At 42.3% G+C, this 16,359-nt stretch overlaps 1 protein-coding gene across 2 annotated transcripts in view; it reads right to left on the bottom strand.

Annotated features, from left to right (window-relative positions):
* Positions 1–16,359, bottom strand: part of MYO1B (myosin IB) — a 106,219-nt gene that overhangs the window by 70,248 nt on the left and 19,612 nt on the right. For both annotated transcript variants that reach the window (XM_058027582.1, XM_058027583.1), the window contains exon 3: positions 7,453–7,568. In XM_058027582.1, coding sequence (XP_057883565.1) covers positions 7,453–7,568 — 116 coding nt within the window. The remainder of the gene's footprint in view (positions 1–7,452; positions 7,569–16,359) is intronic.

Below are 16,359 nucleotides of genomic sequence, written 5' to 3'. Positions count from 1 at the left end.
CCAAAAATATCAATGGCATAATATAAATTCTAGACAGAAAAATCTAGTTCCAGGAAAATGAGAGAAATGGGATCTGGCAAAAAAGTTACCATTAGTTTAGTCTGCTGAAGCATTTACACACATCCCCAGCTTATATTCAGGCACTTTTTTTTTGCCTTTTTTCGTAATTATCTTTGGTCTAATAATCTAGCTGAGTTCCAAACTCTTCTGTGCTTACAAATAAACATAGACTATTACAGATACACTCACATGCAAGGAAAAAAAAAATGAAGAGGGAGAGATTGCCACAGATAACCAAAAACATTTGACTCTCCATCCCCAACATGACTGAAGTCAAATGTGAAGTATGTTGTGTACAGGGGTACAAGTAAATATTTGAAAACAGTTCTGAAAACAAAGTTATTTTGTTGGGGCTCTAAGCCAGCAGTTAATTCATGAGGAATGCTCCAAGATTATTTTCCTTTGTACACCATGACAACAACTATAGAGCTACAGAAGCATCTGGAACAGATCTCAAGTTAAGTGTTTTCCTTGAACACTCACAGTGTTTTAAAGGTACCCAAATTGTTGCATTCCTCTTCCTCAAGGAGCCCACGTGAGGGCTGGCTGGGAGCACACACAGCTCTCCAAAGGAGACCCTGATGGAGGAGCAGGCTCTCCTGGAGCCAGGTGGGTCCTGCCCAGAGAGGGGCCTCTGGCAGTGGCACTCAGGAGCTGTGAGTGACAGCACTGCCAGCTGCTGTGGCTGGGGACACTCAGAGGGTTTGTGTGCCAGCAGAACTGGTGCTTCTGAATGCTTTTGTCACGGCAGAATACACTGCTGCAGCTTCTGGGAGATGAGGGAGGGTGGGACCACAGGCAGCCAGCACTCTCCATCTTCTGGGGTATTTTGGGAGGCAGTTTTGCCTTGATGCTTTTTATAGCCCCTGAGGTCTCTCTATATACTCCTTCCTAGGCTGGGAAGTGTTTAAATGCCACAAGAGCACAGAAATCCAGGCTGGCTCCATGCAGGCTGTGTGCAAGGAGCCCTGTCAGCCCCAGCCCACCTGCACAGAGCTCTGCTGCTCCATGGCAGTGTCTGTTCCCATCCTGGACATCCCATGGCCTGGACACCAACAGCACAATGACAGCACCAGGGCCATGCAAAAAAGAATTTAAAGGGCCTTTTCATTTCTTAATTTAGACTGAGCTACTTAGAGGGCCAACAGAAAGGCTCGTTCCACCAAACTTTGGAATCCAGTCTAAATGTCACTCCAGAATATTCTGAAAATTGAAATAAAGCACAATATTCATATATACACTGCTTTTTTAGGCACCCACTCCCTGGGTGTTGGGTGCATTTCTGGAGCTGCCTTACAACCGCACATCCTGCCATAAATCAGTTCCTATATTATTCTCCATTATTAGAAAATTTCATGCAATCTAAAACCAGCAGCAAACAAGCAAATACTGTTCTTGTCAATAAGACTGTATGCAACTCTGGAGCATGGGGCGAGATGGCTGCAATATGAGCTATCCAAACCCACTAAAACAGCCCTGCTCAAATTTCAGGAAAAGCTAAATTAGTTGTTGCATGTGGAAGAAACCCTGCTTTATACCCTGAGCCTCCAAACTGGCAAAATGCCTCCTCAGAGGTCATTCACTTCAGTATGGCCACATCACAGCTGCCTTCCTCAAAACCCTTGTTTCCTCAGAAGGACTTCTGAGGTCTCCAGCCAAGTGTAAAATGTAGGAAGCTGCACGCCATGACTGGTGTGAGAGAACATTGCAATAGAAGAGGCTCTTCTCAGGCATGAAGTCCTTCTGGCTCTTGAAGCACATCTGATGTTTCATCATCCCCCTTTCACCTCTATGCTTGAGGGACTTACATTCATGGGCTCACCACATCCAGCTCTGCCTCCCTACAGAGGTTAAGAGAATAGTAAGTCTCACCCCTACCAAAAAAAGACTTCAAGGTTCTCTCTGTACACTCCACCCCCTCTTCTTCTTTCAATTCCCTCCAAGCATGGGTTTAACAATTAGGTACTCACAGTCCTCTCTAAGTGCTATTTATGATTTCCACCAGTCACAGATGTTCCCTCCCTGCCCAGTGGTCAATTGTGGCAGCTAACCTCTGAAGTGAGCAGCTTCCCTCAGCCATACATCTCTTCTGAGAGCAGAACTGTGCTGATGAACAAGTCCAAAGACCGAGTCTCTGGAGAAGTCAGGAATTATTAGGAGTAAGAACAAAATGTCTGTAAAATCGGATACTGTAAGGTGAGGAAAACCACAGTGGGGTGGTTAGAAAAGAAGGGGAAAAAAGAAAAAGAAAGAAAATTAAGATTAGGAAAGTACAAACTGAAACGGAAATGTTAAAATAAACACTGGGGCAATGAAGGACACTTAACTATGTCACAGCCTCCCATCCCACCACCAACTTTTCAAGACAGCTACTATGCATCTTACCACTCTGCTACCTATGGGTAAAAACCTACTTTTACATACAGGTAAAAACTATCCTTCATGGCTGAAGCTTTATCACACCCTCTAGACAAAAATATTTGCTTTACATCATAGAAGAAAAAGAGTCTTTTTCTGAAGTCTTGGTGTTCCTGAAGACATCCGATCCTTTAACACCAGCAAAAAAAAAAAAAACCAAAAAACCAAAAAAAAACCAAGCCCTAGAAGCAAAAATCTAACTTCTATATTCAGCATTTACATCAGCTCAAAAGCTGAAAAGCGAACAGCAAATTGTATCCATTGTCAGAGTAACTGCAGATATCCACAGGATAATGATTAATCCCAATAATTATCTACATGACAATAATGTAAATGAGAAACATAAAAACATTCCTCATTATTGCATTTTATCAGGTATCACATTGGTGTATTTAGGCTTGTATCCCATATAAAAGCAAGCAGGTTTTCTAGAGTTGCCTGCATAAACTTAAGTCTTAATTTGAAAGCTTTACATGCAAAACTATTCAGAAAACTTCAGAACTGTTGATTTAAAAGAATCAATAATAAGTAAATAAAATATACTGCAAATTGCCTACACTGAATTCAGTAAGGGTCTGATAAAAGCCACCTCCAGATTTCTAATGTCGCTCTAAACACTTCAGTGCACAGCCTAAAAAAATGCAGAGTGACTGAACTCTTATTTGAATGCAGCTGACCATTTGCAATACAGCCACTTTTACTTTGTCCCTCAGGTTAAAATAATCTGTATTTTTTTTCAGAGCAAGCAGGTAGGGCACCTCAGACCATAAAGGGGAGCCAAAAGCCACGTGCCACCTTCCCTGCCAGGGACAGAGAGCTGCCAGTAGCCAGGAGACAAGGTTAAGACAGAAAATTCAAGAAAGCACCCACTCTCCAACCCCTTACTGCCAATCTGTTACTGTTAGGGAAGTGATAGAGCATGGTGGTTACAAATATGTGGGATGATAATCTATTTGATTTCCCATTGCATTCACTTCAAAGATGCCAGCAGCTGCCTTTGTCACCAGGGAAAATCGATGTAAAATACCAGGATAGACAGCTTGGTTTGCTCTCATGACTAGCTCAGCCACAAGGTAAGCAAAGCAGCAATTACATCAACTGAAAGAGTAATTACATCAACTGAGAGAGCAGAACAGAAGTGTAAGAACTGCACAAATCAAGCAGCAAACTGTTTGAACACTGAAATGTCATACTCTGCCCTGCCAAGTCAGAGACAAGTTTGATCCTGCCTTGCAGATAAAGACAAAACCAGCAAGATTAACAACATTAAAACAAAAACAACAAGCCAGCAATTAAAAAGGTTGGTAAACTTCCTATTATACACCTATGCAAATAGCCACAGACTGTGAAAACATAGCATTCCAGGAGACCTAGAAAAATAACACTTCCATTACACGGTGCCACAACAACAGTAGTGCACTCAGGGAGGAATGAACTATTAAAACAAAACCCTCTTGGATCAAATTTTATCAGCTATAACGCTATCCAAAATCACCTGACCAGAAACTTTCTCTGAGCAATTCAGTTTGGCTGCCCATTCAAAGTGTGACTGTGACCTTGCTCTAGTTTCCAGAGATCATTTAAAAAAAAAATCTACAGAAAAACAAACCTGTCCAAGCCCTGCAATTAAGTGTTAACTGGCGTCACTGAAAGCATCAGTCACTCTCACAGACGCTCTTGAGGAAACACAGAACAGAGGACGAGGTGTTCCCTCCCTCCTCTCTCAGATTAGGGCTAACAAAACACCTGAACAGATCTTTCGCCCCCTAAAGTGTATTTCCTCCAGTGATCACACACAGCAGGAAATCCACAGGTATGGATTTGCTTCCTGTCATTATATGCTTCTCTTTTTCCTTCTGTTTCCCTGTGCTGGCCAAGCCTGCTCTTTACCTGGGACAGCTGACATTCTCAAGCACACCCTCCTTATCCATCACACTGAGGCACACACAGGTACTTCCAGCCCAGACAGAAGCTCACACAAAACTCCTGGAAAACCAATAAAACATTATTTTGGTTCTCCAGAAGCTTCCACACAGAGCTGTCCCTGTGGAACATCCATGGGAGATTGCTCTAGAGATGCTGACACTTAAATCCTGGGCCTCCCAAACCTGAATGTTCTCTCCAAAACAGCAGACATTGGAGAATTTGAGTTGTTACACCAACAGGAGATGGAAGAGTTCTGGTGCCATACTGACCTGGTTTCTATAGCAATCTCCAACCAAACCACTGCTAGAAATCTTGTTTTAATTAATTGTTTGCATTTTTCTAGCTAGCATTAGTACCAAAGTTACATTATTTAGACAAAAAAGATGTTGAAATAAGGAACACAATCTATCTAATTTTATTTCTAGACACACTTTCTAAGTTGGATGCATTCGTTTCCTTTTAAACAATCAAGAATTTAGCTTTGCTCAGGATCACAATAGAGGCCAAAAGTATTTCCCAGCGGTCTTACCCACAATCAATTCTTCAGAAGAGTCCATGGCTCAACAGAGATTTACACATCAAAGAAAACTAAGTATGCACATTTCCACAAATCAGTGGGGGTTTTTCACCCCCATGGCAGAACAAACACCACAAATTGCAATTTGTCTCGAAGCATCTCCTCGTTAAAGTTCCCGAGCAGCTAAAAAAGAGCCACCTTGAAGATTGCAAGGCCTCTGAGGAAGTGCAGCCTCCCTAGACACACCTGAACCCTGCTTTTAGCAGTGACCCACTGCTGCCAGAGCAGCCAACCCTAGAATTAGCTGCAAGCTCCAAGGGTGGGATGATGCCAGCTCCGTCCCCAAGTCTGCCAGCCCTCAGTCTGTCCTGTCCAACAGGTGACAAGCATAGTGAATAGCCCAGGCCTGCTCCAAGCCACCCTGACAGCTCCACTCAGGGTCTGTCAACCAAGGACCAGCTCCATGTTTGCACAGTGGACAACTGGACTGGCACAAATCCTTAGGTACAGCACGAGGGGGATGAAAAGTGGTTTAGGCTTGCCAGAGATGCCATAAGGCAGCCTACATAGCACTTATTTTATACACCTACAGTGCTGCCCAAATATCTCTTGAAGATGGTGAGAATTTTACCAATTTTAGCATGGCCAAAAGAGACTCTCTTGATTCTGCAACTCCCATAAGCATCTAGAGACAGGTGGGAAGGGAAGCAAGGTCACCATGAAGAAATATCATTTTATATTTCTACAGTTTGAAAATTATGTATCAGTAATAGAAACAAAGATTATTTCCTAATCCTTTATTTTTAAAGATATTTTGTCCACTTCTGACACTTAGGTGTCACAAGACAAAAGTCTCACACAAAAGCAATACAAAATAAAGAAAATTTGTGAAGAGATCATATCTGTCCAAAACAAATTAGGCTTACACTTTTCTTGACTAGGGAATCTATCCAAACTTGCAAGGAAAACCTATTACTATCAAGCAATTGAGACCTCATGACAAAAATTAAAAGTCAATATTTTCTCACTTCAGTCTCTTGCTCTTAAAGTAGATTTCTAGTGTTTGGGCTCCAGAAGTCCTGGTTGTGAGGTGGGAACCTGACCATGCAATTATTGTCATTAGTGGTGAATGATGTTTATGAAATACTTTTCTACCAAATTCAGCCTCTCATAATACACACAAGAATGACTCTTGACCATTTCTGTTCTGAAAAACCATTTCTCAAGAGAGACAGAAAAATGTGGAGATCAATATATTAGTATGTACTTGATTCAAGGTGTAACCAAGTACATACACTGACTTTCAGAATGTCATACAAACTTTAACTCACAGGTTTTATTTTTAAAATACTCCATCATTTGACAGCAAATTTCATGCAGCTGAGCAAAATTAGCAGAGCAGAAAGTTCTTTTAGCAAGGAACTGTGTCAATTTAGCAAGCAATTTGGCTTGCTAAACAAAACAGAGAAGAAAGAAAGCCTGGATTTAGCCAGAGTTCAGAAGCAAGAGGTCCAAGAACTACCAGAAGTTTATTTGATCTGATTATTGGGCTGTTTGCATTTCAGACTACACTTCTGTGAGAGTGACAGATGAAGTGTTAAGGCAAAAAAATAATCAGTTAACTAAATAACTTGCAGAACACTTTGCACACAATTTTCATTTAACCAAAAAGTTACCACTGAAGGAAGATGTATAAATGCATGGCCCTGTTTAGACACTTATCTGACCACTGATTGACCCAGTCACTCTCCTGGATTTGTGGCTGAAGGGTCAGGTGCAGCCTCACAAACAGCTGGAAACACTTCCCAGTGTCACACTGAGGGGAGGAACAGCAGGCTCCAGCCTCACCTCTAAAACCGGCAAGGTAAAATGATTCCTGCAACATGCAGAGCTTGAAGACCACGTACCTTACTCTCACCCACACCTGCAAACAGCACCTTGTCCTATTATTCATCCTACTTTAGTCTTAAAGTTTGCATTATGCACTTAGGGTGCTCTGGCTGTCCTTTGTGAATGGGCTCATTTCCAGCCAGCACAGACCAAGCTTTAATTTTCCTACAGTTACCATTCAGACATATCCAACACGTTTCTGCATTCATCATGAGAGGGTTGGTTTTTTTTTTTTTTCTGCATTGCACAAAGATAAATTAAGAGTTTCAGATATCAAAAGTACCACTATATGATTCAAACATATTTAACACCTCGAGGCTTCCCAAGTAGGCATCTGGACTTTGAAAGAAACAGATTTCCTTGAAAACAGACCGCTTACTTCACAGTGCTGTAATACTGGCTACTGCTAACGGTTAGGGAGGAATGCTCTGAAATGCACATACCAGGGCCTAAGTGCATGAAAGAAAAAGGGAAACTCATTTTAACTTCACTTTAAAATATGGCTGAGCTAATAAAAATTCATTTTGGGGGAGTGGTGGTGTGATTTTCATTTTGGTTGTTTTAATCAACAGATCTTTTGAGGAGAGAGACAGCTGGTACCATCTGTTCCCAGAGAGAATGAAAATCTTTACTGTACTTACATGTGAGGACTGAGTTCATAAAAGTTTCGGTTTCTGTATTCTTCCACTTTCTCTGGAGTATAAATGGGGAGAGATCTGTAGGGGTTTATTGATATTACCACGCTGCCAATGTATGTCTGTTGAAGGAAAAAAAATAAATTATTGTGGGGTTTTCTTTTTGACATACTTTTGCTGCTTACATATTATTTGCCCATTTCATAATTTTGTGGAAACAAGCAAAGAAAAAGGCTTAATTGTAGCAATGAATAAATATGTTCATACTTTCCAAAACACCTTTTAGATACTCTCTCTGTTGGGTCCCAAGTAGCTATTTCTTCATAAATGAAAGCCTCTTATGAACATTTTCTAAAAGAAAGCCCAATCATACTATATTTCTGTGACTAATTCAGCTGGGGGAGGGAAGGGCCGAAGGACACAGATGTTCACGAAGAACTGACTCCATCTGCATGGCAAATATCACACAAGCTTTGCTGCAGCCCTTGGCCACTCACACCAAACCCCAAAGGGCAAGGCTGGCACTGGACTGCGCCCCTCTTCCCAAGGAGGAGCCTTATGACACCTTGTCAAAGCCTCAGGCACAGAAGAAGCCAGAAGGGGAACAGGTTATTGCCTTGGACAGGTTATTGCCATGGATCCTCAGCAGATGTGAAGTGCAGTTTTTATTTCCAGATTCTAAATGTACTCCCTATCACCCTTGGGAAGCAAAGGGAGAAATGTGTTGTTCCACTCTGTAGATCCCATGCACTGGTGGGCTCAAGGAAGACCAATTCTGCACACCATGACTCCCATGTCTGCTCATGACACCATTAACTTGAATCCTTAAGCCTACTGTCAGATATCCCACAGCTTTCTGTGCCACCCTCCAGCTCCAAGGGCTGCACTCAAATACACTGAGTGGCAAAAAATGCCAAAACCCCATTCCACCCTGCCTGCAGGTACTGACCAAAGATTAATAAAAACCCCAAGTGTTTGGTATCTCATTCCACAGCTGTGAAACAAATAAACAACACCTGATGAAACATGGTTTTTCCAGTAACCAGTGCTCCCTGGGAGGTGTATATGCTCTACACAAAGTCACAGGTTCCCATTACTTGGATTACATTTGCAGAACTACAGAAGGGGAAAAAAAACAAGAGGTTTTTTTTTTAATGTGCTATGATTCTAAAGCGCTTCTGTGCTGATATCTCAGCACCTGACAATCAGTATTTGGATTTTTCCCCACAACACTTTTTAGAGAAAATACTGTAATTTGTACTTTGAAATGGAAAGAGAGGCATGAGGAGCCCAAGCTACTGAGCAAGCATGTTCAATAGAGCACCCAATTATGGCCAGGGCTGAAATAAGAAATGAAAAATATTAATTGGTGCAACCCTTCCAGACCTAACTTCCACGCTTAAAGCAATTTCCTGCTAAATGCTACTAAATCTGGTCCTAAGCAGAAAGCAAGGAGAGGAATATTTCCCATTTTCCATTGCACAGATATGCACAGGCAAGTTGTGAACTCACCTGGCATCTCCTGTCCCAAACTGAGTGGCATAAACCAGACTGCAGTGATAAAACAAGTGGCATGAGGCCTCCAGAGACTCTCAAATCTCATCCTTTACTGTTTCCTATTCCTGGGATGGATCAGAAGCAGCCAAAAAATTAAGAGTTTTGCTCTTTTCAAGCACACACCACAGTGTGTGCTTATGTAAACGTTCTTCAAATAAAGAAAAAATTGTTCTAGTTTTGTGGTCATCCTCCCCCTATGGAAGAAATGATTTTCCAGCTATGTCTAATCTCTTTGGCTGAACAAGATGGAAATGCTAAAATTGCCTTTCTACAGTGTTTACTTTGCTCTCTCTCAATACATGTGGCCTTGGCAATTTGGAAGTCTACAGATTCCTGGCAAGACTAACAGATGCCCAAGACTAAGAAGCTTTCTAGTCTTCCCAAGTGCACAGATAGCCCAATTAGGACTCTTTTCTGATAAAACAATAATAAATTGTTTCCTCTTAAATCTTAGGAATTTGTGAGCTCAGCCTGTTGTGAAACCAGTGCTGTAAACTATCAGAAAAGAGATGAAGGCCAAATCTCAAACATTATATTTTGAAACATGAATTCTTTGGAATACAAAGGCTTGTTCCTATTCTGCTATCATAATAGCATACAATTTAATTGCTAAGTTCCTTGAAGCACCCTGGGACTATAAGATAAAGAAAGATTACTGAAAGTGAAAACCTTGATTTTTAATTTTGAACACGGGCATTTAAATGAGATTTATTTAGAACCATGTCTTCGTAGCTAAGTGCTGCTTAGACAATGTATTTTGGGAATTCAAGTCTGCTCTTTGCTGCCAGATATGAACAAATACAGGCCATTTCCTAAAATACTAATATTTCAAAAGGTCAAATGGCTATATTGAAACAAAGACATACTCCAATCCATTTTAAACACCAAGCCAAAGTGTGCCAAGAAGTCATTGGGTTTGTTGCAAAGCTGCTTACAAGAACTAATACATTTCCTCTTCTGAAAATGCCAATCTCTCAAAGCTGATGCCTAATAGCTACTTGCTCCTGGTGGTCTGTGAGATTGCACATAACAGGGATAAGCAGATCCGGAAAATAGCTTTCCCACATAACATCTGTCTTCCCACCAGAGCTCTATTATAAACAAACAAAATAAATGGCTTAAATCCTCCAGCGAGCGACAAGCACAGGAACATTCCAGTGCTGAAAGCAGAACGCCCAAGAGTAGTGGGAGACCATACCACAGCACCCCAGGGACAAAAGAGATTCTTGAATTTCCCCGCTTAAGGTCAAAAATGAAAAAAGAGTGGCCTCATGATGATGGATGCATAGAATACAGCCAGGAGATTTGATTTCTTTCTTGGTTTGACATGGTCTCCTTATGGAGGTTTGGATGAGATCTGCTGCCTCCTGGAGTTTTGCTAACTAGACTCCTGATAATACTCCTTCCTCACAATTTCTACATTATTGAAACTCACAGAGATGGATTCTGTGAGTTTTTGCTCAGAACACAAAGCAAAAGGACCCTCACTCAATCGTTTCTCAGTGCATCTCTCATGTGGCACAGCAACACTGCTTCAGAACAGAGCATTCAAATTCTGTCAGCTTAAACGACATCACACTCTGCATTCTCCACCAAAACAACACATACAACTCATTCCTCTTCAGATAAGGGGTGAACACCTCAAGCAGGAAGAAAATTCCAAACTCCAATTCAACTGGAAAAGCTGCTAATGTTTGTTACACATCACTTCTAAATACTGGTCCAGATGCAATGACCACGACTCTTTGATGTCCCACTTTCTCCCCCTAGGACTGGAAGCCAATGTAACCACTTGGGGGAAGATATCAGTGCTACTCCAAGTTTACAGGGACCATGCAAGGCCTTCTGAGCCTTCCTCACCCAAGCTGAGTGGCTTAAGGAAAAGCCTCAAACAGCAAGATGATAACAAGGCTCTTGCTGCTTGTGAGAAATGCACAGGCAGCAGCCTCTTCCCAGTCAAAGGTTAGGGAAAGTTATTGCTATAAACTGGACATTTCCAGCTGAGAAGCTGCAGAAACCTTTCAGTGAGCCCAGTGAAAGGTCCCCAAACACCTCTGCTGCCAGGGTCACAGTGAAATCTGATACACAGGATAGAGGCAGTGCAGGCCAGCCCAAGAAGGGCATCCTTTGGAAGAGCGCTAGTACAACTAACGGAGACTATTTCACACCCTGGGACACAGTATATTAATAAAGCTGTTTTTCCTCCTGTCAAAGTTAGACTTGCAGTGCCCCAAGGGCCAGAAGAGAGGAGATTGCATCTGCAGAAGCCAGGGAACACTGCTGACACCAGTTGAGGCAGCAGCACAGAAGTTATCCAGCTGGGGCTGCTGTAAAAGCCCTCTCTGTATCCTTAAAAGCTTTTCTGGATCTGTGGCAATCTCTGCAAAGCAACCTTCTGCAGAGGTTAAAATCATTCAACATCTACTCGGATTTGTGGCAAGCCTTTTGGAATTGTAGCCTACATCCCTTTTGTCAGCTCTGCTAAAATCAAACCCACTGCTTCTTACCTCTTGTAGCCTGTAGCAGCCCAGAGAAATTGCTGCTGCACACAAGTCAGTCCTGCTGTAAAATGCCCCAAGTGCAAATGTACCTGGCAATTGCACTAATTCCCAAGGGGCACCAAGGTTTCTCTCTATTTATTTAATTTGTTAAACTTTGGAGCACAGAAATAGAAAGCAAAGAAATTTTAGTAAAATAAGATTGCTAACTTGGATTCTTCCATTTATGCAGGCCAATTTCAAAACTCCAGATATACATAATACACATTCCTTTAGTAATGGCTATGCTCAAATAATCATTTAGTTCCTAGATCTTTGAAGATTTTCAGATCTTGCCTCCAAAACGATTCATTGAAATGGGAGACAAAGTAGATCAAAGAAAAGTGTGACTAGGTTTTATTAGAATTAATCCAAAACCAAGGCTTGCCCAGCACTGTTTTCATTGGCATGGAGGACAGCTGTGTTTTGGTTTTCAGGTGGTTTTTTTTTTAATGTGACACATGAAAAATATCTTTCTAATGTAATACCCATATTCGTTTGTATTTGCCTGACCTACTGCAGTTGTGGATCTTGCCAACTCATAAGCATGTGTGCCACTGCATGTTCAGAACAGCTGAGGCCAAGGAGATGGCACAGGAAGCCTGTACTTACATGTTCTAAGTGTTTTCAGCTGTCTCAATCTCAAACAGAGCCAGGCAAATTTAAAACTACAACTTTACTCTATAACGAAGTTTCCCATTTTAACAAGCATTACCAGATAGATCAGTACGGTATTAAAATATCACCTATTATTTGAACAATTATGCTGTGAGCTCAAATTTGTTTTACATTGTGCTTGGTCATAACAAAATAGCTAAATGCACTTTGCCTCTGGTCCACTGTGTTTAACAAAATAGCTAAATGCACTTTGCCTCTGGTCCACTGTGTTTTTTCAGGTTGGAATCACAAAGTTGCAAGAGTTGATGTTTGAAAAGAGTAAGGAAGAGAGCAACATCAAGACTAAAAGCAAAAGAACCTGAGCCCATTGCTGTTTCTGGGGCTTTGATTTACTCCATTCCTGTGTATGGCAATGGAGATGTTTGTATTGCTTGGTGGAGAGGGATGGGCAGGGTACTTGAAAAAGACAAACAAACAAACAGACGTGGATTTCATCCTGTAACACTCCAGGGTTTGCCGGCACCGTTCCACAGCAGCACACACAAAATAAACCCCACCTGTGATCCAAGCTGAGCAGCTGCACTTCAGGTTGAGGCAATCCTGGGCCAACACTGCTTGTGCTTCAGTGAGCTGGGAGCTTGAGCAAGGAATATATCACTGGATACATCACTGGACTGCTGAACAAACACAGACTATTCTCCATGGTGATGAAAACCCTCTTGCTCAAGCCCACCTTCCCAGAAACAGCATTTTAGTCCCAGAAATACAGTGGACAAAGTCTGTATGTTGTAATAGGAAAAAAACCCCAGTCCTGGTAAACTATTCTATGTGCTTAATGCAGTTATTAACCAGGACAAGCAGCCTTGTAAAACCTGCATGGGACAGTAAAGGCTGTTAAAAAACCTACCCAGAGGAGCAGTGGATGAGGTCCTGAAGGGAAGAGAAGGGAAAAACAATCAAGGAAAATAAGAAAGTGAGGAGACAAAATAACAGTCCTGTACAAAGTACATTAATGGCTGATATAATGACTCAAGAAAGAAAGCTCCAAGAAGTCACACAAAGGCAGAAGCCTACATTTGCATCCCAGAGCAAATAACGACAACACAGGTAACCTAAGTCAAAGAGGATAACCACACTACTAAAATGTTCTTCAATATGGGCTTGATCCTGCAAGCCACTGTGCAAGCAGCAGCAGCCTGGACAAGCTGTGGGCAGCCAGCAGTGGCCAGGATCAAGCCTTTAAGTGCACTGCAAGCTGTTTGAGATCCAAGCCCTGGAGTAAGAGCGGCTCATGTGCCAGAAGACACCCACACTGCAAGTCGGAGCGGGTACGCGGAGTGGATGCGCGAGCGCAGATGATCGGGTTTCGCTGCTGAGCTTCTTGAGGGCACAGAAATCTCTGCCCTGCTCAGTGAGCATTGCTGCTAACCTCAATATCATCGTGACAGACTCCAGTGCTGTTGTTAATGAAGCAGGCTAATCCTCTTTGCTCGTCTCCTCTCTGGCTACACGGGAATGATTTATACAAACAAGAAGAGTCCATACACAGGATACAAACACAGGCAAAACCTGAAAATAAGCAATGAAGAAGTCAACTCAAAGGTGACATGAGGAATTTTCAAGACAGTGTTTAAGCACCCCCAAACATCAGTGCTTGCCCACTTTTCAAAAGAGAAAGACTTGTTTTCACAAGCAAACAGTAGCTGGAGATTGGATATGTCTGTGCCAAGAAACCACTGGTGAAAACATTAGTGAGAGCACTCATTCCAAAATGTTCCATTATTTCTGTATGAATGAAAGGTGGGGGGAGAGAAGGGGAACTTTCTGCCCTGTTGCAGCCAAGGCTATTCTATGCTCTTCAGGGTGAAAGCCATGTTTTTACAGTCCTTGGACATTTTTGCTTTTATTTCTTCATTTGTCAGTCCTTCATTAATCTTTCAGTGTTTTGGTTCCATATAACATGCACTGAAACCATCAATAAATGCCCTAGGTGTCATCATCACCTTAGTGAAGAAACACACAATATTTTGAGGCAAAGCTAACACTGTAACTGGAGGCATTTCCTACACTTTATCCTCTCTTTTTTTCAAAGTATCACATCAGAGGCAAGAAGAAGGAATGTGTAGGGGAGGAGAAGACCCCTACACACAGCCCACCAAATGCATTCAGTTTTCTCTGATCCTTATGACTGTTTTCTTACTCCCTCATGCAAATGCTGCTTGGAGCCCTCCAAGCAGTGCCTCAAACACGAGGCTCTGCATCGTGGGAGCTGTACAAAAAAGAAGGGAAACAAAGCACTGCCTTGAGATAAATAACTCTCCTCCCACAAAGCCCTTCAAGGTAAAAAGCAGTCAACCTGCTGTGAAAATCTTTACTCCCGACTCTGGGCAAGTTATAAAGTTTGTTTTGCTGCAGCAGGCTGATGTGAAGGGCCAGAGGACCCACAGGATTTTTATCTAGATAACAAAGCAAGGCAAGATTTGCAGGGAGGCAGAATACTTCTTCGGCCACAAGCTATCACAGAAAAGATGTGCCTTGGGCACAGAAGCCTTTCTTCACATCTGAAGAAGCAGCAGGCTTCAAGGTCCTAGCCTGTGGCAGCTGCAACAATATTATTACTACAACTCAGTAGCTTCCCTCAAAGGGCAAAACTGTTGAGCAACTGATGGGAAAATTGCTCAAATTGACACAGGCATTCCCCAAGGGAGGAAGAGAAGGAGATGGGAGGAAGCTCAGGTCCCCTGGGCTCCCATCACAGGCAGATGGATGGCTGCTCTGATCCAGCTCTCAAACCACCCTGCCTTCAAGAAGCTGGATGGCCACCACACCTGCCACTGCTCAAACTCCCAAAGGGAGACCAGCAGCCCAGGATGGACTTGCTGGATGAACACAAGTAAACACATGAAAGGACAAGAGAGCAGGGTCAGATCTGGCAGGGGGAAAGACTCTCAGGGGTGTTGCTGCAGGAGCAGCAAAGCACAGTCCTGCCACCAGCCAGCACACACGCAGCTATGACGTACCCAAAATCCACAGGGGACAACGACCCTCATCAAAACCCAACAAAAAACCCCACCTGGCCCCAAGAACAACATTTTAAAGGTGAACATGATCATGCTGGCATCAGCATAATGAAACTGAGAATAAAATTGAACTTCAACAGTCACCGAGTTACTACTACCACGGAGACCTTCCCAGCAAGCTGCATTTGTGTTTCCCAGCCCCACAAGACTCTTCTTTATGGGATCAATGGAATGGCTACACAAGGCTGATGCAGACCAGGACAACTGGTCTCATTCACATAAACGTGTTCCCTACCCTGTTCTTGCAAATGTAGCATCTGGAATACCAGGTATGAGTGCAGCAGGAACAAAACCACTGTGCTTGATAGCAATTCAGTGAAGTCCTAAATAATCTAAGGTAGCTGAAAATGGGATGAATCCGTAGTATAGACAAACACACTGGAAAGTCAAAACCAAAAAGGCTAACCCTAAAATATTAAAGCAATTAAGATCAACAGGAAGGAGCTCAGTCTATGAACAAGCACATGTCAACAGCCATGCCAGCAGAAGGCAGCCACAAGGATGGTACCTCAAACAGATAAAACAGAGTTATTACCCTGGAATGCCAAATATTTCATGTTTCAGTGATAAAACAACAAATGTTCAGTAACGTAAGACTGCTGCTGCCCAAAGCAGCCCACAAACTCCACGCACCAGAAAATACAAATTAAACGCTGACATCAGAGAAAGATTCTGTTTTGCTGTAAGAACAAAAAGCAAACAAACATTTTCTTGTAAGGAACAAAATGTTGACCTCTGCAAATTTGGGAAGACTTCAAGAAACAACATAACTGTGGGGAAAAATGTGCAGGGCAGCAGAATAAAGCCATATCTGACCTCTAAAGGCTGACTCCTGTGAGCCTACACAGCTCCACTCCCCTCCAGACTCCTCACACCTCCCTTGACACTTCCATGTGTCTCACAAAGCAACAAACCCAGCATAGAAATAAGTTTCAGACCAATACGAATACTACATTTTACCCAAAATCTCTACCATTCATGAGTCACTGTAAATGCATATATAGACAGATATAGCCCCCTCCCCATTTGTCAGCATCCCAAACTGCAAAGGAAAAATAATTGCTGAATTGGATTGGGCGAGCATATTTCAGCCAACTTAGAGAAAAAAAAACAAACCTTAA

Source organism: Melospiza georgiana, chromosome 7 (assembly GCF_028018845.1).
Source record: "Melospiza georgiana isolate bMelGeo1 chromosome 7, bMelGeo1.pri, whole genome shotgun sequence".
In the NCBI taxonomy this organism is placed as follows: Eukaryota; Metazoa; Chordata; class Aves; order Passeriformes; family Passerellidae; genus Melospiza; species Melospiza georgiana.
This window is presented reverse-complemented; position numbering and strand designations above follow the sequence as displayed.